The sequence below is a fragment of the Eucalyptus grandis genome, chromosome 8 (genome assembly GCF_016545825.1).
Source record: "Eucalyptus grandis isolate ANBG69807.140 chromosome 8, ASM1654582v1, whole genome shotgun sequence".
NCBI lineage: Eukaryota > Viridiplantae > Streptophyta > Magnoliopsida > Myrtales > Myrtaceae > Eucalyptus > Eucalyptus grandis.
Genome location: NC_052619.1, coordinates 50,140,996 through 50,166,227, shown reverse-complemented (window position 1 = coordinate 50,166,227; position 25,232 = coordinate 50,140,996). Strand labels below are relative to the sequence as shown.

Below are 25,232 nucleotides of genomic sequence, written 5' to 3'. Positions count from 1 at the left end.
GTAACTCAAAATTAATTATAACCTTAATCGGAAAAAAAGTTGGAAAGACACTTAAAAAAGGTTAGTAATTTTATTTAATATTAGAAAATTTAAGCTGTTGGTAAGAAAAGTAAATGAAAATTTGTAAGTGATAAAAATATTTTTTTTTTGGTCATATACAAGAACAGTTGGTAATTTGAAAAAAAAAATTGAACCTTAGTGTCGCGACCTCCCCATGAAGCGGGTTGGACCACCTAAGGGTTCGGCTAATGGATTGTTAAGCCTAGACTTAACTCGGGCTCTCCCAAGCCCATACCAATTCGCGACTTAAGGTTTGAGTTTTTAACATGCAGATGATTTTTATCCTGGAGTCGCCACTAATCTATTTTTTGGTGGGTCGATTAGAAACCCAAGTAAAGTAATGGGAGAATTACTTTACTCCTACGAACCAGAGATTAAATGAGTTCGGGGACTTGATTACGCTAGATTTCTCTAACGCCCTTTCGGTACCTTTTCTCTTTTATTTCAGAAAAATGTTTTGCAGGCAGCTTGAATTGATTTTAGCCTAAAACACTAAAGTGATCATACGGGTGCACAAACATTAAAGATAACATTCAAAAAGGAAAAAAAACATTGAGGAATTAAACACAATAAGGCAAGCAACTATATATATATTTTTGGGTTTTCTCTTGTTTTAAAATGAAAACTTACCTATATAACATGTACATGATGTTTTTTTTTCTTTTTGAAATTCGAAATAATTACTGAAAATTGACTACCAAACTTGACAAGTTATCCTACTCAAGTTAGGAAATAATTTAGATTAAATCCCATTTTAATTCAGAAACTCATCTTAATTAAATAGTCGTAACATGCAATCTATTAAAAAATCTAACTAGATAAATTCTAAACATGTGACCTATCCTATTTAAGAATTTTTTTTTTTAATGAGATTATTAAAATATGCAAACATAATGTAAAACCCTATTTAAAAAATTATTTAGATCCTCTCCTAATCTATTCCAAAATTTTGCAATCATATTCAAACAAAATAATACTATCATGAAGCCCTATATATATCATGGCGTGCAAAATGCAATCCTAATTTATGAAGCTATCATATTCCGATGCAGGATTTGATTGATTTTTTTAGTGTTTTCCAAAACAAACAATTACCAAATAAGCATTATACCCAACTCACTGAGGATATTCATCAAATGAAGGATTAAAATAATTGAAAAATAATCCGTTGTCTCACGGATTAAATTAACGATTATTTTATTCCTAAACATCACCACAAAAAGAAAATCAAAATAATTAAAAAATTAATCCGAAGTCTCTCGGATCAACTTAATAATTATAATGATTTTAAAGCCAAGATATCATCAAAATCAACATAATTAAAAAATGGTCCGAAATCTTACGAACCAAATTAATAATTATGGTGATTTTTACCAATAATATCCTATTAGGTAATGCCTAAAACCTCAATTAACATCAAACATTTCAATTTATATAATAATATTTAAAAGAAATATGGTTAAAGAAAACTACCTTATTTGGATCCGCGCCAAAATTTCACGAACGGCGGTTCGCGTCGGGGTAGGGCCGTGGCGGTTGCAAGGCCACGGCAGCTTCGGTCAAGCTCGTCACGGGCTTTGTGGGGCTGCTCGGGCGCAGCAACTCGGGAAGGAGGGCTGGTGGACTCGGCGGAGCCGAGCGGGCCGGGGTCGAGTCGGCCGAGCTCGGGACGAGGGGGTCGTGGCTGGTGGTGCTTGACACGGCTTGTCGTCGCTGGTGTACTGCGGGAAGGAGCAGCGGCGTGCAGCTCGGGCCGGCGAAGACGGGGAGGCGCGGCGACGGGTGGAGCAGGCTTGCGGACGTCCGGGCGGTGGCGCGGCGTCGGGGCGGAGGTGCGGCGCGGTTGGTTGCGAGACGGGTGGAGATGCACCGCGCGACCGGCGGGCGAAGGTGGTGCGGGTTGCGGGCGTCGGGCGCGGTTTGCTGGGCGTCGGGTCATCGCAGTCGGCGCGAGTTGCGGCGGAGGCTGGCGGGCGCGATGAAGGCGAGCGACGGCAGCGGCGGAGGCGGAGGGAGCGTCGGGCGCTGCGGGTGAAGGCGAGCAGTCGTGGGTCGTCGGGTTGAGGCCGGCGACGGGTGAGTGGGGCTCGGCGCGGTGACGAGCTGCGAGGAATGGAAGACGCCGAAGGGATCGGAAGCCGCGGGTCGTCACGGCGACAGCGAGGGGTGACGAACGGCGGTGTGAGCTCGTGGGTGGTGCTCGCACAGGGGGATGGCCGGCAGAGTGGCGGTGGCGGTGGTGCGGCTGGGCGGAGTTTTGCTGCTGAGGTCGAACGGCGTAGGAGCAGAAACCGTGGAAATCCAGGAGCGAAGAACTTTTGGAGAAGATGAACAGTAGGGGGTCTTGTCTTCTCTATTTTCTTTTATTTTTTTCTGCTGTTCGGTCACTTTTTTTTTCTCTCACTTCACCTTCTTTTTGGTTTTCGACAGACTCTCTATTCATCTCTTTATTTTAATATCCTTCCCCGACTTCATTTTTTCTTGTCCGAAGGAGAAGCCCCTTCACAATGAATATTTCTTTTAGCTCTCTCGACACTCTTCTTTTTTTTTTTAATCTCCTCCCCGACTTCATCTTTTCTTCTTTCTCTCGACGAGAGTCTCTCCTTTTTTAATCCCCTTTTCTCTCAACTCGTGAGTCTCCACACGGGCTCTCTTTTTTAATAGCTCTCACAATCCTCTCAAGGGAATTTTTTTCGTTCCTCTCCCCCTTCCTTCTTTTAAGCCGAGGATCCTTGCTTATTTATAGGCAACAACCGACTTTGGTGTGAACAGGTGACCAGGAAGCAGCCGTAACTTTTCCTTGTTGTTCACGTTCGGTTCTTTTTTTCCACCGATCTGCTTTCTTCAGCAAGGATAACATTATAAAAATGTTAGTCCATCTTCTTGCAGGTGTCTATAGAATTTTCACGTCCCCAATTTAATGCGTGCATGTGCAGGCATTAATGAGGGGGGAGAAAATGGACGTTGGATGGTTATTTCTTCTTCATGCTTGGAGCTTCTTATACGGCTACTTGTCCCTCCCTTCTATAGGATAGCCACAACTTTTGACTTTTCTTGTTTGTTATTTGCTTCCTCCTTCAGCAAATTTCTCGTTGTTTCTCCCGACAACCCACACTTGAGAGAGAGCATATTATATAATATTATTTCATGGGCTCGTTTGCTTCTCTAAGGGTTCCTCTAGAATCTGCACGTTCGCGGAATTTGTGCATGCATGCGCATGCATTAATGAGGGAGAGACAACGGACGTGCAAGAACTCTTCTTTCTTCTATTTTTTGACTTTCGTTGTGTGTTTTCATACCAGCAAGAGAGAGACTACCTTTCGCGCATCTTATTGATCGAGGGCCCCTACCACATCCGCCGAATTAATGCATGCATTGATGAGAGAGAGACAATCCTTTTGTGAATATTATCGACCACGAGCCGCTGCGTCTTGTTGCCCTTTTAGTACCGATGCAAATGTGACTACATGAAATGCAATTCTACTATTTTTTTTTTTTTTTTAGGGGTTAAAGATTAATCCCTAATTTTTTTTTTTAATTACTGAATGATTAATCAAAATTTATGTGTCAACAGCTGCCCCTCTTTGAAGGTGAGCTCGCAGAGGTTGCATTCAAAGACAATATGATACCTAAATTTTGACCATGAACATGCAATGGATGATACTTTGGCGGGACTACTTTTCTTTTTGTTTTTTGATTTTTGTTTTTTTGTTGTTTTTTTTATTTATAAAAAAATGCAATTTATATGATGCATGGAAATGCTAATGCCGGTGATAAAAGGAACTTACCTGGAATAACTTACCTTCGAGGAGGGTAGAGTAACTCGAGATAGTTGGTGTCACATATCCAGGACCCGTACCATTCTACGGTCGCCTAGAATAGTAACATGACTTTACAAAGAGACTGCTTTCCCAGGATCCGTACCATTCTACGGTCGCCTAGAATAGTAACATGACTTTACAAAGAGACTGCTTTCCCAGGACCCGTACCATTCTACGGTCGCCCAGTATGGCATTGCTTGGTTGTGTCTAGGACCCGTACCATTCTACGGTCGCCTAAACGGGGAAAAGTTTTGAGACATCCAGATCCAGACTGAGATGTCAAGAATTTTGTGAACTTAACCAATAAACACTCAATGTTAGGTGAGATGAATATTGGATTAAGAAGATTCGAAATACCTAGATCCGAGACTAAGGTATAACGAAAAGATCGAAAAACATTCACATCCGTGAGTGAAATGTTTAACGAAGAGCTTTGAGACATCCAGATCCGGCATCGAGATGTCAAGAATTTTGGGACTTAACCAATAGACACTCAATGTTAGGTGAGATGAATATTGGATTAAGAAGATTCGAAATACCTAGATCCAGACTAAGGTATAACGAAAAAGATCGAAAAACATTCACATCCAGAGTGAAATGTTTAACGAAGAGTTTCAAGACATCCAGATCCAGACTGAGATGTCAAGAATTTGGGAATACCTAGGACAAACCTGGGATATTCGTGAAGGTCACTTACCTCTTGGTAGAAAGAAGTCTTGGAACATCGAGGATGTGCTTCAAATATTCATGGAGGTTTCTCACCTCGAGGCTTCTGAAAGGCAACATAAATGTCAGGAGCTCTTGGGTCTTCAAGGAAACATTACCCGTCGACATGATTAGAGCAAAATACATGCATTCGCCAAAGAAGTAAGCAATTCAGCACACTCCAAAGTCCACTGAAGCTTTTATCCATTCAATCAAGATTTATGCATGATGGTTTTACCATATTTGCACCACCAAATTTCCACTGGGGAGAATCATGGATTTTCAAGAATACCAAATGAGAGATTTTCAGTTAGAAAGGACTTTTCCTCACTCTCATTAAGAAGGCTATTTTTTCCCGACCATTAATGTGGGATCGCAGGAATCACTCCATCTTGCTTTCATCATGTCAACAAGGGTTCGAGTAGTCTCGCAAACGGTACGACCTTATCAATCTGAGAGGTCTTTATCGGGACTGTAATGTAGGCTTGATCAATGGCTCAACAAAGTGGGACTCTTCGAGTCAAGGCTAATGAAAGAACAATACTTCGCAATCATCTCCGGGTTTACAAGTCAAGGAACCTGCAAAATGAGATAGAAATGGTCTTGCTCGCACTTCTTCGAGTGATGCATATGAATTCCTACGTTAATTTCAGTGCCCTAATCTGAAGAGACTTTGTAAGGGACGTAACGTAGGTTAAGTTCATGGGTTGAGAAGTGAATGGATCATTAGGCTCAAAATGTGTATAGGGGGATGAGAATTGGTGATCATCTTGGCATTGTCACCGGTCTTCTTCTTCACCATTGGGATTTTCCTCATAGGTACTATAAAAAACTTGGCATTTGAGTTCTTTGTGTACCACTCCATTGGGAATACACCATTTTACAACTGATAATCATTTATCTTGGCTCTTTCTTTCATTTTTTTATGGGCATTGGCATTGCTTTTACCAGGCACACTGCTTTTTCATGCCCCCATTTTTTTTGAATAACCACGTAATGCTTTAACATTTGGGTTCTTGAGGAGTTTTCATTTTTTGTCAGCGCTTGGGATTTTGCTGCTTGAACATTTTCCTTTTGCCTTGCCCCAGTGTGGGGGATGATCACCAATTAGGTTAAAATGAATTTATAGGCTCAAGGGGCTACACAATGGATAAAGTGTGTTGGATACAGAAAGAACTGCTCTTCATCATCCTAAAGCACTTAAATTACCGTATGAATTCAATGTAATAGCAATACCTGAAGATTGATGCAAGTGAGAGCAAGAATATTCCTATCAAATTCCTCACCTCATGATGTCGTCTTACCTCCACTCGCCCCAATGTGGGGTGGTTCTTGACAGGGGTAATTTAAAAATTATCCACATGTGTAGGCTCAAAAGGGTTTAAACAATGGATGATCATGTAGTGTTTGGGATAGAGAATGAACCGCCTCTCATCATTTCGATCATCGTACCTTTCGCGAGAAAACTCTTTACCTTAGAAACATGGAATTTCCTACACTCATCTCACCAGTATATGATCAAGGGACTGTGTATGGGATAAGGCTTGCCTTTCATCATCCTGACATGTCTCATTTAGCATGACATGTCTCATTTAGCATGTTCAATTCATTCCACATCATTCATTAATTTGATCGATGGTGACAATCCTCAGTGGAATTGGTAATTAAACAGGTAAAACTTTCACGCAAAATTCTCCTTTGAAAGGTCACAAGCATAAAGAGTTGGTAACTCAAAAAAAAAAAAAAAAAAAAAAAAAAAAACAAGAAAAGGATTGACCAAAAAAAAAAATTTGTTTTTGTTTTTGGTTTTTTTTTTTTTTTTTTTTGTGTGGCAAACTTTTTGCCATTTCCAGGGATCGAACCCTGGTCGTTCTCGGACCCTTTCATTCCCCGTGCCACCAGGCCAAGGCGCTGGTGGTGTCCTCAGGGCATTTCCTTTTTTATTTAATTGAACTGACACTAGGTCAACACGTCTGATATACCGAATCAAATGAATTTGATATGTGTATGGAACAGGGCCTACTTCTCATCTCATTCAATCCATTCCCACACAATTCAATGAAGAAATGAGTACCTTCGATTCACAACAAATTCTTTCAAGGGTAATACTTCTTCACAAAGATCGAGTTAACAGATTAGAAAACTCACGACCATCCATTTCGTAAGGATTAAGGCACCTCCGGGAGTACCCTCTTCACCATATACGGGCCGCTATAATTTGGAGCAAATTTGCCTCTAGGATCAGGAAAAATCGGCAACACCTTTCTTAGAACTATATCATTCACTTCGAAGTGTCTCGGCCGTACCTTCCGATTGAAAGACTTGGCTACTCTTTGTTGATACGTCTGACCATGGCAAAGAGCTTTTAACCTTTTCTCATCAATTAGATTCAACTGCTCGAACCTTTGTTGTGTCCATTCTGCCTCGGACAATTCCACTTGGGATAAGACTCTCAAAGAGGGGATTTCTACTTCCACAGGCAAGATTGCCTCCATGCCATAAACCAAGGAGAAAGGGGTTGCCCCAGTGGATGTTCGAATCGATGTCCGATACGCCATTAGAGCAAAGGGTAACCTGTCATGCCAATCTCGATAATTCTCAGCTGTCTTAGCCAGGATCTTCTTAATGTTCTTATTAGCTGCCTCAACAGCTCCATTCATTTGTGGGCGGTATGGTGATGAATTCAAATGCCTGATTTTAAACTCACTGAACAACTCATCAACGAACTTGTTATTCAGGTTTGTCCCATTGTCAGTGACAATTGCTTCAGGGACACCATAACGGGCAATTATGTCACGCCTAATAAATTTCACCACGTTTCGAGCTGTGACATTAACATATGATGCAGCTTCAATCCACTTTGAAAAATAATCTATTGCCACCAATATGAATCGGTGCCCATTTGAAGCTTTGGGATTTATTGGGCCAATTACATCAATCCCCCACATTGAGAAAGGCCACGGCTCAGATAGCTGGTGCAACTTCGTTGGAGGAACATTTATTTTATCTCCGTGAATTTGACAACGATGACAACTTCTGACATGCTGTATGCAGTCACTTTCCAATGCAAGCCAATAGTAACCTAGTCTCATGATCTTCTTGGCTAACATGTGCCCATTCATGTGTGGGCCACAAACTCCTTCATGCACCTCTTGCATGATGTGGGTGGCTTCTGCTTCATCTACGCACCTCAATAGAACTGAATCATAAGATCTCTTGTATAAATTCTTACCACTGACAAAGAACTTTGAGGCCATCTTCATTATGTATTTTCTATCGGCTGGAGTGCTCCCTTCAGGAAATTCCTGCTTTTGAATATACTTCATGATGTCGCAATACCATGGCTTCTCATCAAGCTCTTCATTTACGACCATGCAATAAGAAGGTTTGGCTAGAACCTCAATTTTCAAAGGCTCAACTTCTAAACCATCAGTAACTTGCAACATAGATGACAACGTTGCCAAGGCATCGGCGAACTGATTATGAGATCTAGCCAAGTAGTCGAACGAGATTTCATCGAACTCCTTCACCAACTCTTCGAGGTACTTATGATACGGCAGCAATTTGGCATCCCTGGTCTTCCATTCACCTACGATGCGAGTATGATCGAGCAGAGTCTCCATATACTTTCAATTTGGCCACTCCCATTTCAATTGCGGCCTGAAGTCCGAGAATACAAGCTTCGTATTCAGCAATATTGTTAGTGCATGGAAATATTAATTTCGCAGCAATTGGGTGGTGTTGTTCGTCTGGGGATATCAGTACTGCCCTAGTACCAGAACCGGACAAGTTCACAGCTCCATCGAAGAACATGGACCATGCATCTTCATTTATGGCCAAAATACGATCATCCAGAGGACAACCATCATCATTGAAGGTTCTAGGATTCTCAGCCAATATATCAGCAATCACTCGGCCTTTAACTGATTTTTGTGGCATGAACTGCACGTCGAATTCTGAAATCAAGACCTGCCATTTGGCTAGCTTACCCACTAAAGCTGGTTGGTTAAATAAATACTTGATGGGATCGTTTTCAGTCACGAGAAACGTCTGGTAATGCAAGGTGTACTGTCGCAGTCTATGCAATACCCATACTAATGCAACACAAGTTTTTTCAGCATCAGAATATTTTAGCTCCGAGACGGTGAACTTTTTACTGAGATAATAAATGGCCCGTTCCTTTTGATCCACGGGACTTTTCTGAGCTAACATCGCGCCGAGTGACTCACTATGGATTGTGAGGTACAAAATCAAAGGGTGCCCCGATATTGGTGGGACAAGAACTGGCGGATTCATCAAATATTGCTTCAGCTTGTTGAATGCCTCTTGACATTCATCATTCCACTCAACTCGTACGTTTTTCCTCAAGAGTTTGAAGAATGGCTTAGCGGTCTCGAGAGTTGGGAAATGAATCGTGCAATGTAATTCGTCTCCCTAGGAGACTCCGGACCTCCTTCACCGTCGACGGAGGTTGCAACTCACATATTGCCTTGGCTTTAGATGGGTCAATTTCGATCCCTTTGTTACTCACCATAAACCCAAGTAATTTTCCTGATGCTGCCCCAAACACGCATTTGGCAGGGTTTAAACGGAGTTTGAATTCACGAAGCCGATCAAATAACTTCTTGAGGGTTTCAACATGACTTTTACCAGGTCGGGTTTTTGCAATCATATCATCAACATAGACCTCAATTTCTTCATGCATCATGTCGTGGAACAATGTAACCATGGCTCGTTGGTAAGTTGCCCCTGCATTTTTTAGTCCGAAGGGCATGACCTTATAATGAAAGGTTCCCCACGGGGTGATAAATGCTGTCTTCTCTTTGTCTTCCTCCTTCATTCTTATCTCGGTTGTAGCCGAAAAAACCATCCATGAAAGAGAATAATTCAAATCCGGCAAGTACTATCCACGAGAACATCGATATGTGGCAATGGGAAGTCATCCTTTGGGCTGGCCTTGTTTAAATCCCGATAATCAACACACACTCGGACTCGACCGTCTTTCTTCATGACCGGTACTATGTTGGCTACCCATTCAGGGTATTGCGAGACTTCGATGAATCCCACTTTGAGGAGTTTCATTACTTCCTCTTCTATCTTCTTCGAGAGCTCTGGTTTAGTCCTCCGAAGCTTCTGCTTCTTAGGGCGCATGTCTGGATTGGTGGGCAAACAGTGTTCCACAATTGACGGATCTAAACCTCGGCATATCAGCATACGTCCGTGCAAAGATATCCTGATATTCTTTCAACAACTGAGTCAGGTGCTCGGCCTCATCTTTGGGAAGATTTGCCCCAATTTTTATTTCTTTAGGATCCTCGTCATCACTCAAATTGATGGTGACGATTTGCTCGGAGGTGAGAACTTTGGGTTTTTCATGGTGCTCCCAACTTTGTTGTACTTCAATGGAGTCACCATTTGGATCATCAGGGTCATCATCGTCATCACACATGGCATTGGATTGGACCATTTTCACCTCCTTGCCTGCCATAAGGCTGCTCTCTTGTGGGCTAGCACCCATTTCCTCCGATGCTTCTTCGTCAATGGCACCTATAAGGAGATCATCAAATAGGGTCGTGATCCCTTCCATCCCATTATCTGGATCCTCTGTCTTTGAAGTTGTCGGGTCATCCATGCTTCTCCATCCATCGGGCACGATACCTCGGGTGGGGGTCATTCCTCCTTCATCATGCATCATTCTAGCAGGGCCGGGGAATGTCTCGCGGATATCGAGGAGTAATGAGTTTTTCCTCTCTTGTTCATGTCCTCTACCTTTTCCATGGTACCCTAATCCGGCTGAACGAGACCTTCGAGGGGCTTCAATAGGATTCCGAATACCCTGCTCTTTTTACCAAGTCCACGGCCAGGAATAAAGCGATTTCCAACCATCACTCTTGCTACCATAACTGCTGCATTTGACACATCAGGGGTGGGTGCTGTCGACCCTTGAGATGCATGAATAGTGGATACAGGTTCGAACGATTGGTAACTTGACTCCTCCCTACGCTTCGGCTCGATATAGGGGATTGCCGTCTCATGATAGATCCGATGATCCTCCTCACCATGAACAACGACTAGCTTTCCTTCGACAACAAATTTCACGCTTTGGTGGAGACTTGATGGCACAGCTCCTGCAGTATGAATCCAGGGACGGCCTAATAGGAAATTGAATGCTGTAGGGATGTCCATCACCTGGAAAAGGACGTTGAACATCACCGGTCCTATTTGTAGTTCAAGGTGGGTCTCCCCTATAACCTCCTTTCTCGTACCATCAAAAGCTCGGACGGAGGTCTTTGCAGCATTTATTTTTGAAGGATCTATTTTAAGGCGGTGAAGAGTCGCCAATGAACAGATATTCAAGGCAGATCCATTATCAATGAGTACTCGAGCCACATGTGAAGCCTTGCACTTGACGGATATATATAATGCCTTAGTATGTCCCCTCCCCGAGAGGGAATTCTTCATCGAAAAGGCTATTAAATCCTTAAGAAGAATCGATCCTACAAATTCTTCCAACCTGTTTACCTCGATCGTCTCTGGTACATGAACTTCGCTTAGAACCTTCATTAGAGACTTTTGATGTGTAGGAGATGTTTGCAAGAGTTCAAGTAAAGAGATCTCGAGCGAGCAATTTCCACAACCGGTCGACCACGTTATACTCACTTGCTTTGATTATAGCCAGAAATTCTTTGGCCTCTTCGTCAGTAACTGGCTTTACAGGTTGGGCATTAGCTTGAGCATAGGTCCGACCAGACCTTGTAATCAGGTCAACATCTAGCTCGTATGACCAAGGGACTGCTTTGTTATCCTTGTACTCATACAGCTGGGGCATCTCAATAATTATTTCTTCATCAGTTGAAGGCACTTCCACTATCAGTCCTTCATGGTCAGAGGCATCCTCAAGTGGGGGCATGTCCTCGATCAATGGATCTGGTTCACTCTTTTCGGCACTTAGCTTAGCAAATTCTTTCTCCCAATCAATGATGACTTCGGAGATAGTTGACACTATTCCGGCTTGGTCAGCATACACGATTATGCCAGCCTTAACCATTTCTTGAACCCTTTCCCTCATGGTAGGCAAGGGAGGATTCTCATCTGTCGGATAGTAACCAACTCTAACTAATCCGCTATAGATATCTTTGACAGACACCTTCAAGTTCATCTTTTTGCTAGCATTGAACTCAAAGATTGCATTCACGTTTCCCTGATGTTCCGGCAATGGATTCTTCTGGACATTTGGTTGGGTGGTACGGAAAGAAAATGCCTTAGTATCCAACAAATTTTGAATCTTGTGCTTCAAAGTCAAACATTCATCAGTTGAATGGCCAACCTCTCCCATATGATACTCACATTTTTTGGAGGGATCATAGTTGGAGAATTTTTCAGCATTGGGTCGCTTTGGTTCATGGGAAATCAATCCCTTCTTTCGGAGTATCGGCAAGACATGAGATAGAGGGCCAGGAAGAGGAGAGAACTGCCTTTTGGTGAATTGCCGCTGTGCAGGCACTCGGCCTCCATCTTGCTGATTCCCGGGGACACGAACCATTGGAGGCTTACTAGGGGTTGGTTGCGCATATGCAACATTGACTTCAGTGGTTGGCTCTTTATCTTTCTTCATGGTGAACCTTTTGCCTTGATGAGTCGGTTCATTGAACCATCCATCCCTTAGCCCCATTTCGATCTGTTCACCGACTGGGATAAGTTGGTTGAAGTTCTCAACGTATGTGCTAGCTATCCGGGTACGGAACTCATACGAGAGAGTCTTGACGAACAACTTCATCAACTCCTTATTTGTAGGCTCAGGAGTGATTTGAGCTGCCAAGTTTCGCCACCTTACAGCATACTCCTTAAATGACTCACTTTTCTTCTTCTCCATCCGCTCAAGATCCTCTCGGGAAGGTGCAATGTCCATGTTGAACTTATACTTGCTTTAGGAAAACGTCGCCACATCATTCCGTGTCGAGAAGGTTTACATTTTTCATTATGTACCGTTGAGTGCGGGCCCGGTCAAGCTTGCATGAAACGATTGGATCATGAGAGGCTCGTTCTTGACGTATTGGGCCATGCGTACATGGTACATCTGCAAATGAGCTTTTGGGCAAGAAGTACCGTCGTATTTCTCGAACTCCGGCATCTTAAACTTCTTTGGCATTTTGACTTTCTCATAAACCGACAAGTCGAACGGGAGTGAATTACGCGATTCTTGCAATTGTTTCAGTTTCTCTTCGAGTTTGGCGAAGCGTTCATCTTGCTCCGCCTTAGGGACAGTGTCGGGCTTAGCTTTTTCGGCAGTGACGAACAGTGGGTCATCCTCCAGCTCAGGCATGTCGTCATCACCCATATGGGCCTTGTCCGTCTGCTTTGGGACTACTATCTCGGGGAGAGTGGGCGCAAGAGTCTGATTCATTTGGAGGGATTGCATTTGATCTGTCATAAGTTGCATAGAGGTGAGCAACTGCTGGAGTTGGTTTTCCATAGCGGTCATACGATCACGCATTTCGGTTTGGTCGGCCATTTTTGCTCTTGATCGTGTAATGATAGGTGAACGTGGAGGATCCGTTATCACCTAATAACAGAGGAAATATAAGAACCAAGGATAGGAAAATGGTCCATGACAATGGTCTATTCCCCTTTCGAAATTAGGACTGAAACCAAATTCCATTAAAAGTTGAAATAAACATTCCCTAAACATTGGACTGAGAATTGAAAGCAAATCCCCTAATTTAAAAATTGAAATCAAACTTCCTAAACATTGAAACTAAGGGAACATCTCATTTTATATGCTTTCGGGAACCCAATGCCTTGCGAAGCTTTTTGTTTTCAGCTTCAGCCATTTCCACTTTCCGTTTAAGATGCTCAATCCGTGCTTGCTGAGTAGGCTTTTCAGTCACATTAGGGACCACTGGACGCAAGGCGGCGGGAATCCGATGTTGTTGGATATAGAATGTTGACGCATGGTGAATCTCCTCCTCGCCTTTCAGTCTCTTGGGCACCAAAATTTTCTCTGGATGGCATTCATTCCATGCAGCGATGATCGTCTGAATCTCGTTGAAGTAGTCATAGTCCGTGCGAGTAAAAGGGACTTGGAACAATTCCATCTTGAGAGGCGGAGGAACTTCTTGAAGAGCTCTGTATTGACGGGCCACCCTATATGGGTAATAAGAAGTAGTACCCAGAGAGACCCAAAGAATGGGATTGGCTCATCATATTTATGAGAGAAACGAGCTTCCTCAACATGGAACCATTTAGCGTGCCATAAGAATGCTTCAGGATTAGCATCTTTCAGAAAATTGATCCAACATGAGTATTGTTTATTTGGGGAAAAACGCTCCAGGACCTCAAACTTTTGTATGGGATGCCTAAAATCATCAATATTAAATTGTTTCATAAGGTGCCCAAACCCTTTTATGTGGGAGAAAAACCATATTTGCAAAAGTTCAGGGAGGGCACGCATGGTCCTTTCTTCATTTTGTTTGAAACGGTTTAATGACAAAAATGTTTCAGCCAAAATCATGTTGACATAATTTAACTTGTCACAAACTTGGTTAACCACCCATGAAATTGAAGGATTAATGGCATTTTTTCGATAAGGAAAAACAATTAGTCCAAAAATGCTAAAATAAAAATCCTAGCCTTTGAAATCATTGGCTGATTTGCAAAACACTTTGCCAAAAACGAAAATGGGCATGCATAACAATTGGCTTTGACAACCTTCCTTATCATTTCAGCTTTGATTGTTAAAAACTGTGATAATTCAGAAATAGAATCTATACCGATAGGTGGCCTAACAAGTTCCTTTTCAAGAGGCATTCCAATGGCAACACTATATTCCTCCAATGTTGGGGTTAGTTCGTACTCACCAAATATGAAGGTGGAAGTCTCGTGGACACCCGAAGTGTGGTAGCGCCTGCATAACACCAGAGTGGATGTTGATCTCTAGCAATGGGAGAAGTCGAGCGATTCTTCCTTTCACATATCTTTGGCCCTCTTGATCTAATTGGTCCAACCACGTTTTGAGCTCTTTTTTGGGAGTGGAAATGAACTGTACATCGATTTTCCCGATTGCATATAAAACAAGACTGGCGACGAAACCTATTGTCATGGACCGACAAAAATGCAATGAAGTAAGTAAATTGCAAAGTCAGAGTTTAGACAACTTACTTTCACCTGGAATGGATGACAATCACATAGACACACACATGAAACGTGAGGCTCGATTTCTACCTAGACGGCTTAGCAAAGTGGATTTAAGAGGATGATCTGACCGTTGCAGTCTCGCATTAACGTGTCAGGTCCTCCTAACTCCAGCTCAGTCGAAAGGAATGTCCTATAATCACGCAGTCTCGCGGATATGGACAAACACAGTCGACACCATGAAAAACTTTCGGGGAAGAGAAGGTCAACCTCTACATAGCAGTCTCGCTTTTGAGGAAGTGTCCTTCTCAACACCATCCTAAAACTCCTATCGCAGCCCAGGTCCGGCAGCAGGTTGTGTGTGCAATAGTGTCGTGTAAATGCATAGGCATGCATAACAATTCATATCAAACAATACTTCGTTCATAAAAATAAACAATGCATTCCTACACCTCCCTACAAAACAAAGGTTAGCAAACACTTCCCCTTATACTTCCCATCCTGCAAGAACATTTAACACCTTAAATATTAGGGACGTACCTGGGATCCTCGCTGCCAAAAAATATTTTTGTTTTGAAAAGAGAAAATTGGCCTAAGTCCACTAAAGTCTTAAATCAAGTCCCCAGCGGAGTCGCCAAGCTGTCGCGACCTCCCCATGAAGCGGGTTGGACCACCTAAGGGTTCGGCTAATGGATTGTTAAGCCTAGACTTAACTCGGGCTCTCCCAAGCCCATACCAATTCGCGACTTAAGGTTTGAGTTTTTAACATGCAGATGATTTTTATCCTGGAGTCGCCACTAATCTATTTTTTGGTGGGTCGATTAGAAACCCAAGTAAAGTAATGGGAGAATTACTTTACTCCTACGAACCAGAGATTAAATGAGTTCGGGGACTTGATTACGCTAGATTTCTCTAACGCCCTTTCGGTACCTTTTCTCTTTTATTTCAGAAAAATGTTTTGCAGGCAGCTTGAATTGATTTTAGCCTAAAACACTAAAGTGATCATACGGGTGCACAAACATTAAAGATAACATTCAAAAAGGAAAAAAAAACATTGAGGAATTAAACACAATAAGGCAAGCAACTATATATATATTTTTGGGTTTTCTCTTGTTTTAAAATGAAAACTTACCTATATAACATGTACATGATGTTTTTTTTTTTTTGAAATTCGAAATAATTACTGAAAATTGACTACCAAACTTGACAAGTTATCCTACTCAAGTTAGGAAATAATTTAGATTAAATCCCATTTTAATTCAGAAACTCATCTTAATTAAATAGTCGTAACATGCAATCTATTAAAAAATCTAACTAGATAAATTCTAAACATGTGACCTATCCTATTTAAGAATTTTTTTTTTTTTAATGAGATTATTAAAATATGCAAACATAATGTAAAACCCTATTTAAAAAATTATTTAGATCCTCTCCTAATCTATTCCAAAATTTTGCAATCATATTCAAACAAAATAATACTATCATGAAGCCCTATATATATCATGGCGTGCAAAATGCAATCCTAATTTATGAAGCTATCATATTCCGATGCAGGATTTGATTGATTTTTTTTAGTGTTTTCCAAAACAAACAATTACCAAATAAGCATTATACCCAACTCACTGAGGATATTCATCAAATGAAGGATTAAAATAATTGAAAAATAATCCGTTGTCTCACGGATTAAATTAACGATTATTTTATTCCTAAACATCACCACAGTCAAGAAAAATCAAAATAATTAAAAAATTAATCCGAAGTCTCTCGGATCAACTTAATAATTATAATGATTTTAAAGCCAAGATATCATCAAAATCAACATAATTAAAAAATGGTCCGAAATCTTACGAACCAAATTAATAATTATGGTGATTTTTACCAATAATATCCTATTAGGTAATGCCTAAAACCTCAATTAACATCAAACATTTCAATTTATATAATAATATTTAAAAGAAATATGGTTAAAGAAAACTACCTTATTTGGATCCGCGCCAAAATTTCACGAACGGCGGTTCGCGTCGGGGGTAGGGCTGGGCGGTTGCAAGGCCACAGCGGCTTCTGGTCAAGCTCGTCACGGGCTTTGTGGGGGCTGCTCGGGCGCAGCAACTCGGGAAGGAGGGCTGGTGGACTCGGCGAGCAGCGAGCAGGCCGGGGGTCGAGTCGGCGAGCTCGGGGCAGCGAGGGGTCGTGGCTGGTGGTGCTTGACACAGCTTGTCGTCGCTGGTGTACTGCGGGGAAGGAGCAAAGGCGTGCAGCTCGGGCCGGCGAAGACGGGGAGGCGCGGCGACGGGTGGAGCAGCTTGCGGACGTGCGGGCGGTGGCGCGGCGTCGAGCGGAGGTGCGGCGCGGTTGGTTGCGAGACGGGTGGAGATGCACTGCGACCGGCGGGCGAAGGTGGTGCGGGTTGCGGGCGTCGGGCGCGGTTTGCTTTGGGCGTCGGGTCGTCGCAGTCGCGCGAGTTGCGGGCGGAGGCTGGCGGGCGCGATGAAGGCGAGCGACGGCAGCAGCGGAGGCGGAGGGAGCGTCGGGCGCTGCGGGTGAAGGCGAACAGGTCGTGGGTCGTCGGGTTGAGGCCGGCGACGGGTGAGTGGGGCTCGCGCGGTGACGAGCTGCGAGAGGAATGGAAGACGTTGAAGCGGATCGGAAGCCGCGGGTCGTCACGGCGACAGCGAGGGGTGACGAACGGCGGTGTGAGCTCGTGGGTGGTGCTCGCACAGGGGATGGCCGGCGAGTGGCGGTGGCGGTGGTGCGGCCGGGCGGAGTTTTGCTGCCGAGGTCGAACGGCGTAGGAGCAGAAACCGTGGAAATCCGGTTGCGAAGAACTTTTGGAGAAGATGAACAAAGGGGGGGTCTTGTCTTCTCTATTTTCTTTTATTTTTTTCTGCTGTTCGGTCACTTTTTTTTTCTCACTTCACCTTCTTTTTGGTTTTCCTCGACGACTCTCTATTCATCTCTTTATTTTAATATCCTTCCCCGACTTCATTTTTTCTTGTCCGAAGGAGAAGCCCCTTCACAATGAATATTTCTTTTAGCTCTCTCGACACTCTTCTTTTTTTTTTTTAATCTCCTCCCCCGACTTCATCTTTTCTTCTTTCTCTCGACGAGAGTCTCTCCTTTTTTAATCCCTTTTCTCTCAACTCGTGAGTCTCCACACGGGCTCTCTTTTTTTTAATAGCTCTCACAATCCTCTCAAGGGAATTTTTTCGTTCCTCTCCCCTTCCTTCTTTTAAGCCGAGGATCCTTGCTTATTTATAGGCAACAACCGACTTTGGTGTGAACAGGTGACCAGAGCAGCCGTAACTTTTCCTTGTTGTTCACGTTCGGTTCTTTTTTTTCCACCGATCTGCTTTCTTCAGCAAGGATAACATTATAAAAATGTTAGTCCATCTTCTTGCAGGTGTCTATAGAATTTTCACGTCCCCAATTTAATGCGTGCATGTGCAGGCATTAATGAGGGGGGAGAAAATGGACGTTGGATGGTTATTTCTTCTTCATGCTTGGAGCTTCTTATACGGCTACTTGTCCCTCCCTTCTATAGGATAGCCACAACTTTTGACTTTTCTTGTTTGTTATTTGCTTCCTCCTTCAGCAAATTTCTCGTTGTTTCTCCCGACAACCCACACTTGAGAGAGAGCATATTATATAATATTATTTCATGGGCTCAGTTTGCTTCTCTAAGGGTTCCTCTAGAATCTGCACGTTCGCGGAATTTGTGCATGCATGCGCATGCATTAATGAGGAGAGACAACGGACGTGCAAGAACTCTTCTTTCTTCTATTTTTTGACTTTCGTTGTGTGTTTTCATACCAGCAAGAGAGAGACTACCTTTCGCGCATCTTATTGATCGAGGGCCCCTACCACATCCGCCGAATTAATGCATGCATTGATGAGAGAGAGACAATCCTTTTGTGAATATTATCGACCACGAGCCGCTGCGTCTTGTTGCCCTTTTAGTACCGATGCAAATGTGACTACATGAAATGCAATTCTACTATTTTTTTTTTTTTAGGGGTTAAAGATTAATCCCTAATTTTTTTTTAATTACTGAATGATTAATCAAAATTTATGTGTCAACACTTAGTAATTAACTTAAATAAGGTAAAAATTAATTTGCTTGAGTTGACAAATTTTAGAAGTAACGAACCTTAGCAAAGCTCATATGAAACTGCATCTGTTGTGGCTAAATGTTGTATTTGTATATAATCGGTTAAAACATCAGTTTCTTCATTTGGAGATTGTAATTACTACTTATTAATAACTTTAAATTGTCTCACACAATTTCACTTTACAATTAAAAAATCTGTGAAATCATCCGACGTGTTCCTTTGCGACCGTACTTTGCGCGAGTTGTGGGATTTGCATTGCAAGGTTTTCAAAGCATCCATTGCATCAATTACCCAGCAAAATACCTCGAGAAAAACTATACTTTGGGTTTGTTGTGCAAAAGATTCAAAGTTTCTTAAATTTTTCCCACCTACTTCTCAATTTCTCCCGCTCCCATCTTCCAAACAAAGCTCAACTGGAGCATTTAAATGATCAGTATATCATACTCAAGTGAATAACAGGAGGCTATCATAGTAATTTGATAATTAAGTCAGCCAAACAATCTTATTTTCTCCAGCATTACTCGTTAAAGAATTCTTACATATAGCACTGGTTTAACTTAACTAAAGCTCAAATAATGTAATCCAGCATGAACATCATACGTACAAACCAAACTAAAAACACATGCAATATATGAAAGGAAGTGTCAGTATTTGCGGAAGCGTGTGTTTAATGTGTGTGCAAGGTAGTGTTTTGTATGTGAATTATCAAGAGAGCAAAAGAACTAATAACAAAGTGGGCAAGGGCAAAGTAACAATAAAAATGTGTAAAAGAGAGTGGCAGAAGAGAAGTACAAGGGAACAAAAAAGAACTTTTTTATTATTTATTGTAGTACAAAGGGAAGGGGAGGAGCTTGCTTACCTTGTTAGTTTGCTACGCTGCCCCCTCCTTCCTATGTAGAAGGGTGCTCCACCGACTTATGGCCCATCTTCTAGTAGTTTTTTTTACAATTTTTTTTCTTGAACAATAGACTCTTTAAGGCAAATATCTCTGCCTTCTACAGAGATAATTTTATAGGATTTTTCTTGAATTCGCTAACTCAAGTCTATCTTAAAGTTTCTAGAAATTGGAGCAATAATTTAACAGGAAGACACGTGAATTAAGACTTGGAAAATCACCCCACAGGATGAAACCAGAGCAAAGCTATTTGAAGTTTCGTGATCAATTCATTGGGGCGGGTTGTATCAGAAAGGACGTGATGATGTTCTTGGTCTCGCGGTCCGGAACTCCATGGCCATCTTCGTACCTGTAAAGGCTGTGAGAGGCACGGGGGAGATTCAAACATGCCCCAACAAAGGCTTCCATCCCCGGGAATGGACGATCGCCAAACGCCTGTTCGTTCATCGTCTTCCAATTTTCCCAAACAACATCCTTGACGTGCTCCACCGCAGCTTCTCGAGAAGCTCCACTTTCATTCATGTAGCACTCAACCGCCTTCGGAGTATCTCCTCTGAGCATTTCGTCCTGACCAAGGACACAAGACTATCATTCATATATATCTTATGTAGTTACACATCAAAGCTTTTATTAGGAAATTTGATCCACACTAGGAAGGAACCTCGCTGTGTATGTGAGTCAGAACAAAGATGCCTACCCGCGATGTACCCAGGTCATCATTGAGTCGAAGAATCAAGCTAGAAACGTGCATGACACTTGGGGTTTTCGACACATAATCCACGGCCTCATGTGTTAACTCGTGCGTGATCATGAGGAAACAACAGAACAACATCATGGCCCCTCCACTTGAAGTTACTGCAAAGCGGAGATATTCCTCTAATTTTGGGTTACAGCTCTTGTGGTACCACTTGGCTTCTTTTAGGTGTATCCTACATTCATTCACCCACTAATGACGCAAAAAAGAAAAAAAAAAGAAAAAGAAAAGAAAAGAATATTAGTGAACCACTTCAGGTCTATGAATATGGAGAGTGAATTTTGCACATAGTAATTCTAAAAGTGATAACCCAAGAAATTTTTTACTATTAATTTCATCAGAAGAGCATCTTGTGCGGAAACACATGATGTTATAAAACCTAGTAAGAATACGAATAGGAATGCAAATATGAGTTCGAGTACAGTATAAGCAAACAAACAATGTTACCATTCTCCAAATGTAGGGTATGGGGTTGAAGCCTCGCGCTTTCAGTATCCCCAAACCGACGTTGTTGGTCGTGTTGTACAGAGCTAGGAAAGAAGTCCTTATTGTCAGGGGAAGTTTGTCGATGTCGGTAATATCCCATCTGGAAATGACCAAAGTCTCAAGCATCATAAACAGAGACACCTCTAGTCATTTCATTTCATTTCCAGGTGCTTATGAAATATGATTTACATTTGTATGCATGGTCATTAACAAACCTTTCAACAAAGTCCATCAAGAGTTCGAGTTCTTCCAAAGTGTCAAACACGTCATAAACATCGTCTATGAGCGTTATCATGGAAATGATCTTAGTTGACAGAACCCTGAAAAATCCGAATTGTGGTTCATGAACCATCATGGCGGACCATATATAATGTCCCACCAATCTATCTCTGGAAAAGCCCATCTCGTCGATGCCTAGCTCAAGCCACCGCCTGAAACATTTGCCACACATCTTCATATACAATGAGTTGCTCTGGGAATGGACTAAATCTATAGAATACACGACCATAAGAAAAAGATAAGGACGTCACTTGACGGTGTACACTCTAATCGGTTCATTCTTGCGAACGTTTAATCAACATATTATTTTCGTTAATTAATCAACCAATCACATGTCAAAGCACATCATGGAAGTGTTCTAAGCTGAAAAACAATATGTGAACCAAAACGAGAGTTACTAGGGACCCAATCGATCACTAATCTAGTCAGATGAAATTTACAAGAAACTTAGCTCGAATTTCTTTTTAAGGTAGGAATTATGACTCATTGCCATTGATCTAATCTTTGTTCTAATTTACGAATTACTGAATTTCATCTTAACGGGACGCTTGATGCAGGGCGTACATGGTGACTAGCTTTGGAGGAGCAGAAATGATAATAAACGCAAATGGCGAGCTTCCTTTGATTTCCGTTTTCTTTGAGTGAACTACTGCGCATGCTAGGCATGCTATTATTTGTGGAAGCGTCCTTGTGTCCACGATCACCATAACCATGTTACTCTACTTGTGCAAGATAATCACATCTCTCCTTTTCACCTAAAAGCATCATGTCTATACATTTTTCCGACTCATTGTAGTCTATTTGCATGATGCAAATATGAATAAACATGTCAAAAAACGATTGATGCAAAATTATGTGTATCTTCTGTTGATGTACATATATACCTTGCTAGTTCGCTCACTTCTTTCTGGTAGATTGACTGCAGTACATTGTAATCCAACTTCGCCATCTCAAGCAAAGTCGAGTTCATGTTCGGATCTTCCTCATAGATGTCCATGAACCATCTAGCTTCCAATCTATTAGGTCTCCAATGGATAGGCAATTCCAAGGCATGACTTACTTTTTTATTTATGCAAGAGGAGATGATTCCTCCCTTGAGATTAAGACGATTCAAATGCTCGCAAGTGAAAGCGTTTGCTTCATCCACCAAACTTTCGCCTTTTAAACCATGAAAAGAAGCTTCGTACAGACTCAACGGCCCCTTCACATCCTCAACCAGCGGTACCTTGAAACCACCCATTTTGTCCGTGAAGCTTTCAAACACATTTATCAGAGTAATGGTATTTAGTTCATCGATAGAAAGTTTTATACAAGACATGCAACATGACATTAATTAAAGGTCCGAGTGGAATTCTACAATTCCGCGCCAAGAAGTAAGGATTTATTTTCCATATTGCGATGCCTTTTCTTGGATTATATCTTTATTAAATGAGTCTCAATGAAGATTTGGTCCCACTGCCTGTTTTAGCTTTTTCGTATTGGAGGATAATCTTTTTCAAAATATACTGATTTTTAGAATATCATATTTGTTGATGAAAATTTTATTTTATTCTAAAGCCTAATCATTCTCCAAAACTATGGTATTAAAGCTTTCACAATTAAACATGGTGCATTTTTTTCATTGAAAACTTTAAGACAAAGGAAAATATTCTCCGTGAAAATCATTTTCAAGAAAAAAATACTAAGTTTTTATTTGTTTGGTGATTTAGGAAAAGTGATTTTCCTTTTCGCCAAAAGAGGAAGTTGTTTTCTCTAGGGATAAGCATTGTTCGAGTTGAGCTAATTAGCAACCTAACTCAGGGACCAACTTTCATAGTGTAGTGTTGGCCCCCAATTTTTGGAATTGAGGACCAACCTTGTTGAGGCTACGATTGAGGACCAACCTTGTTGAGGCTACGATTGAGGACTGGATCAACCCTATGGGTTCGGTCAGGTTCTAGGGTTAACTCAGGATCAACCTTTTTTTTTTTTTTTTTTTTTCATTTATATGTATTCCTTAAAAGAACAAATGTACTCTTTGAAATTACATATTCATCACCAATAAGATATTGAGCAACCAAATAGTAAACATTAGTACAAATCAAACATAAATCTAAGATAAGATAGCAATAGAAATCTACACTTGTCAAAAGCAACGAATCATAGAAAACGTACACGTAAAATATAATAAACAATAAAAAGTTCAAAATACTTAACATAAAACATGAATATGAGGTTTCATATCTTGTCCATTCATAAAAGATTGCTTTGAATGAGTAGAGAGAATCGATAGTTGAGTTCAAATGAGTGGAAAGAAGACAAAAAGACTACCCCAAAGAGATGGAAATGAAAGATTTTAGCGATAATCAATGATTTAGGGAAAGAGTGAGAGTGAGACTCTATGAGACGGAAATGGTGGAAGAAAAGGAAGGGCACTTATAATAGTATGCCTAAGATTTGGGGAAAACCATAATTACAAGGTTGGTGTAAGTTGGACCAATCCCAAAATCCCAAGACTAGGGACTAACATGCACAGGACAATTTCAAGTGGCCCCAGGTCTAGGGACAGGCCTAATCCCCATGGAAACCAGACCAAGACCAATCGGGTTGAGCTATTCCAAGGTCATTTCAGGTTAACCTTAGATCGATGCTCACCCCTAGTTTCCCTCCAACCTAAACTTGTTATTTTTAGTCCATATAAAATGCTTTCCATAAATATATTAGTTTTCTATCATTCAAATATAGGAAAGTAAAAAAATCATTTCTCGAAATCAGTTTTCTTTTAGACAAAATGGACCCTAATTTTAGTTATAAATGAGGGGGCAAAACCAAAAGGCAAAGTGAGATGGAAAATAATAAACATCATACCATGAGATACATTGTAGCCATGTTGTCGGAGAAGTCTAAATCGAAGGGCAGTCGAGTGAAGGTCATTAGAAAACCAAGCATCATTTGATTCATTTTGGATAACCTGTAGTGCCTTTTTGATCTCGCTGTCAAAATGGCATTGCTAACCAAGCCTTTGAATCGCATCAATGAACTCAAGCTTCGCCAACAAATTATCCTCCCTCTCCAATGTGCACTTCCCCTCTTCCTTCATCCTCTGGACCCGCTCCATATATCTGTCCTTCTACAACACATATATTAGCTCTTCAAAATTGAACATATTATTAAACATATTATTAAACATATTATGGCCTTCTTATGATTTTGGAATAGATTCCATTTTGAGAAACTTGAAAAAGTATTATCTCATTGAAAGGTTCTATGCATCTGTCCTTTCTCAATGCATTTATTTAGATAAAAACTCCATTTTCCCTTTTTTCAGACAATGAATATTTCCTAGGTATGGAGTGTGAATCAAACCCATGTTTGAATTGAAATTGAGATACTTTTACAAGGTCCTAGAGTTATTAAAAGCTTAACAAGGTATTAATAATAAGCAAGAGAGAGTATATTGAAACTAACCGCATAATCAGCACTAAGTGACATCACAAGTTGTAGTCCCTAACACTTGGCATGTAATTTGCCGAGCGTCTATCAACCAGTAACTGTTCTTTAGTATTCGAATTCATGCAGCTTATTCTTGGAATTTTCTCAGTGGTTGCAACGGCAGCAGAGGAGGCGGAGGGTCGTGGGTGTTTGAAGAGCGGGACAGAGGGTTGTCGTCCGCGGTGGATTGAAGAAGGGAGGCAGCTTATGCTAAGAGCTTTGATAGCTATGCTTCCTTTGTTTTGGTATTGCATTAGCAATTCATGGATCATGACTTCACAATGTTCATATATATTAGCGTGTTTTCTGCTCCAGAAAGAAGAGAAAAAGGAAAGAAGTAATTTTTACATATCTTTGGTGTTTGGTGAAAATGATGGCCATATATTAGATTGGGATTATAGATTGACAGGCTGATTGTATATTAGAAAAGGCCGATTGGATATTATAAAACTTTGTTACTTCCTACATACGTCGAACGCAAAGTATATCTACCTTTCCATCGTGTACCACGCGATCCACGT

General features: G+C 41.4%; 1 protein-coding gene across 1 annotated transcript; it reads right to left on the bottom strand.

Annotated features, from left to right (window-relative positions):
- Positions 1–19,985: 19,985 nt before the first annotated feature.
- LOC104456567 (santalene synthase-like) lies at positions 19,986–22,480 on the bottom strand. Its single transcript, XM_039300078.1, has 4 exons — positions 22,125–22,480; positions 21,177–21,392; positions 20,923–21,061; positions 19,986–20,288 (listed from the first exon to the last, which is right to left on the bottom strand). The coding sequence occupies exons 1-4, from the start codon at positions 22,478–22,480 to the stop codon at positions 19,986–19,988; spliced, it is 1,014 nt and encodes a 337-aa protein (XP_039156012.1).
- Between the last annotated feature and the right edge of the window lie 2,752 nt (positions 22,481–25,232).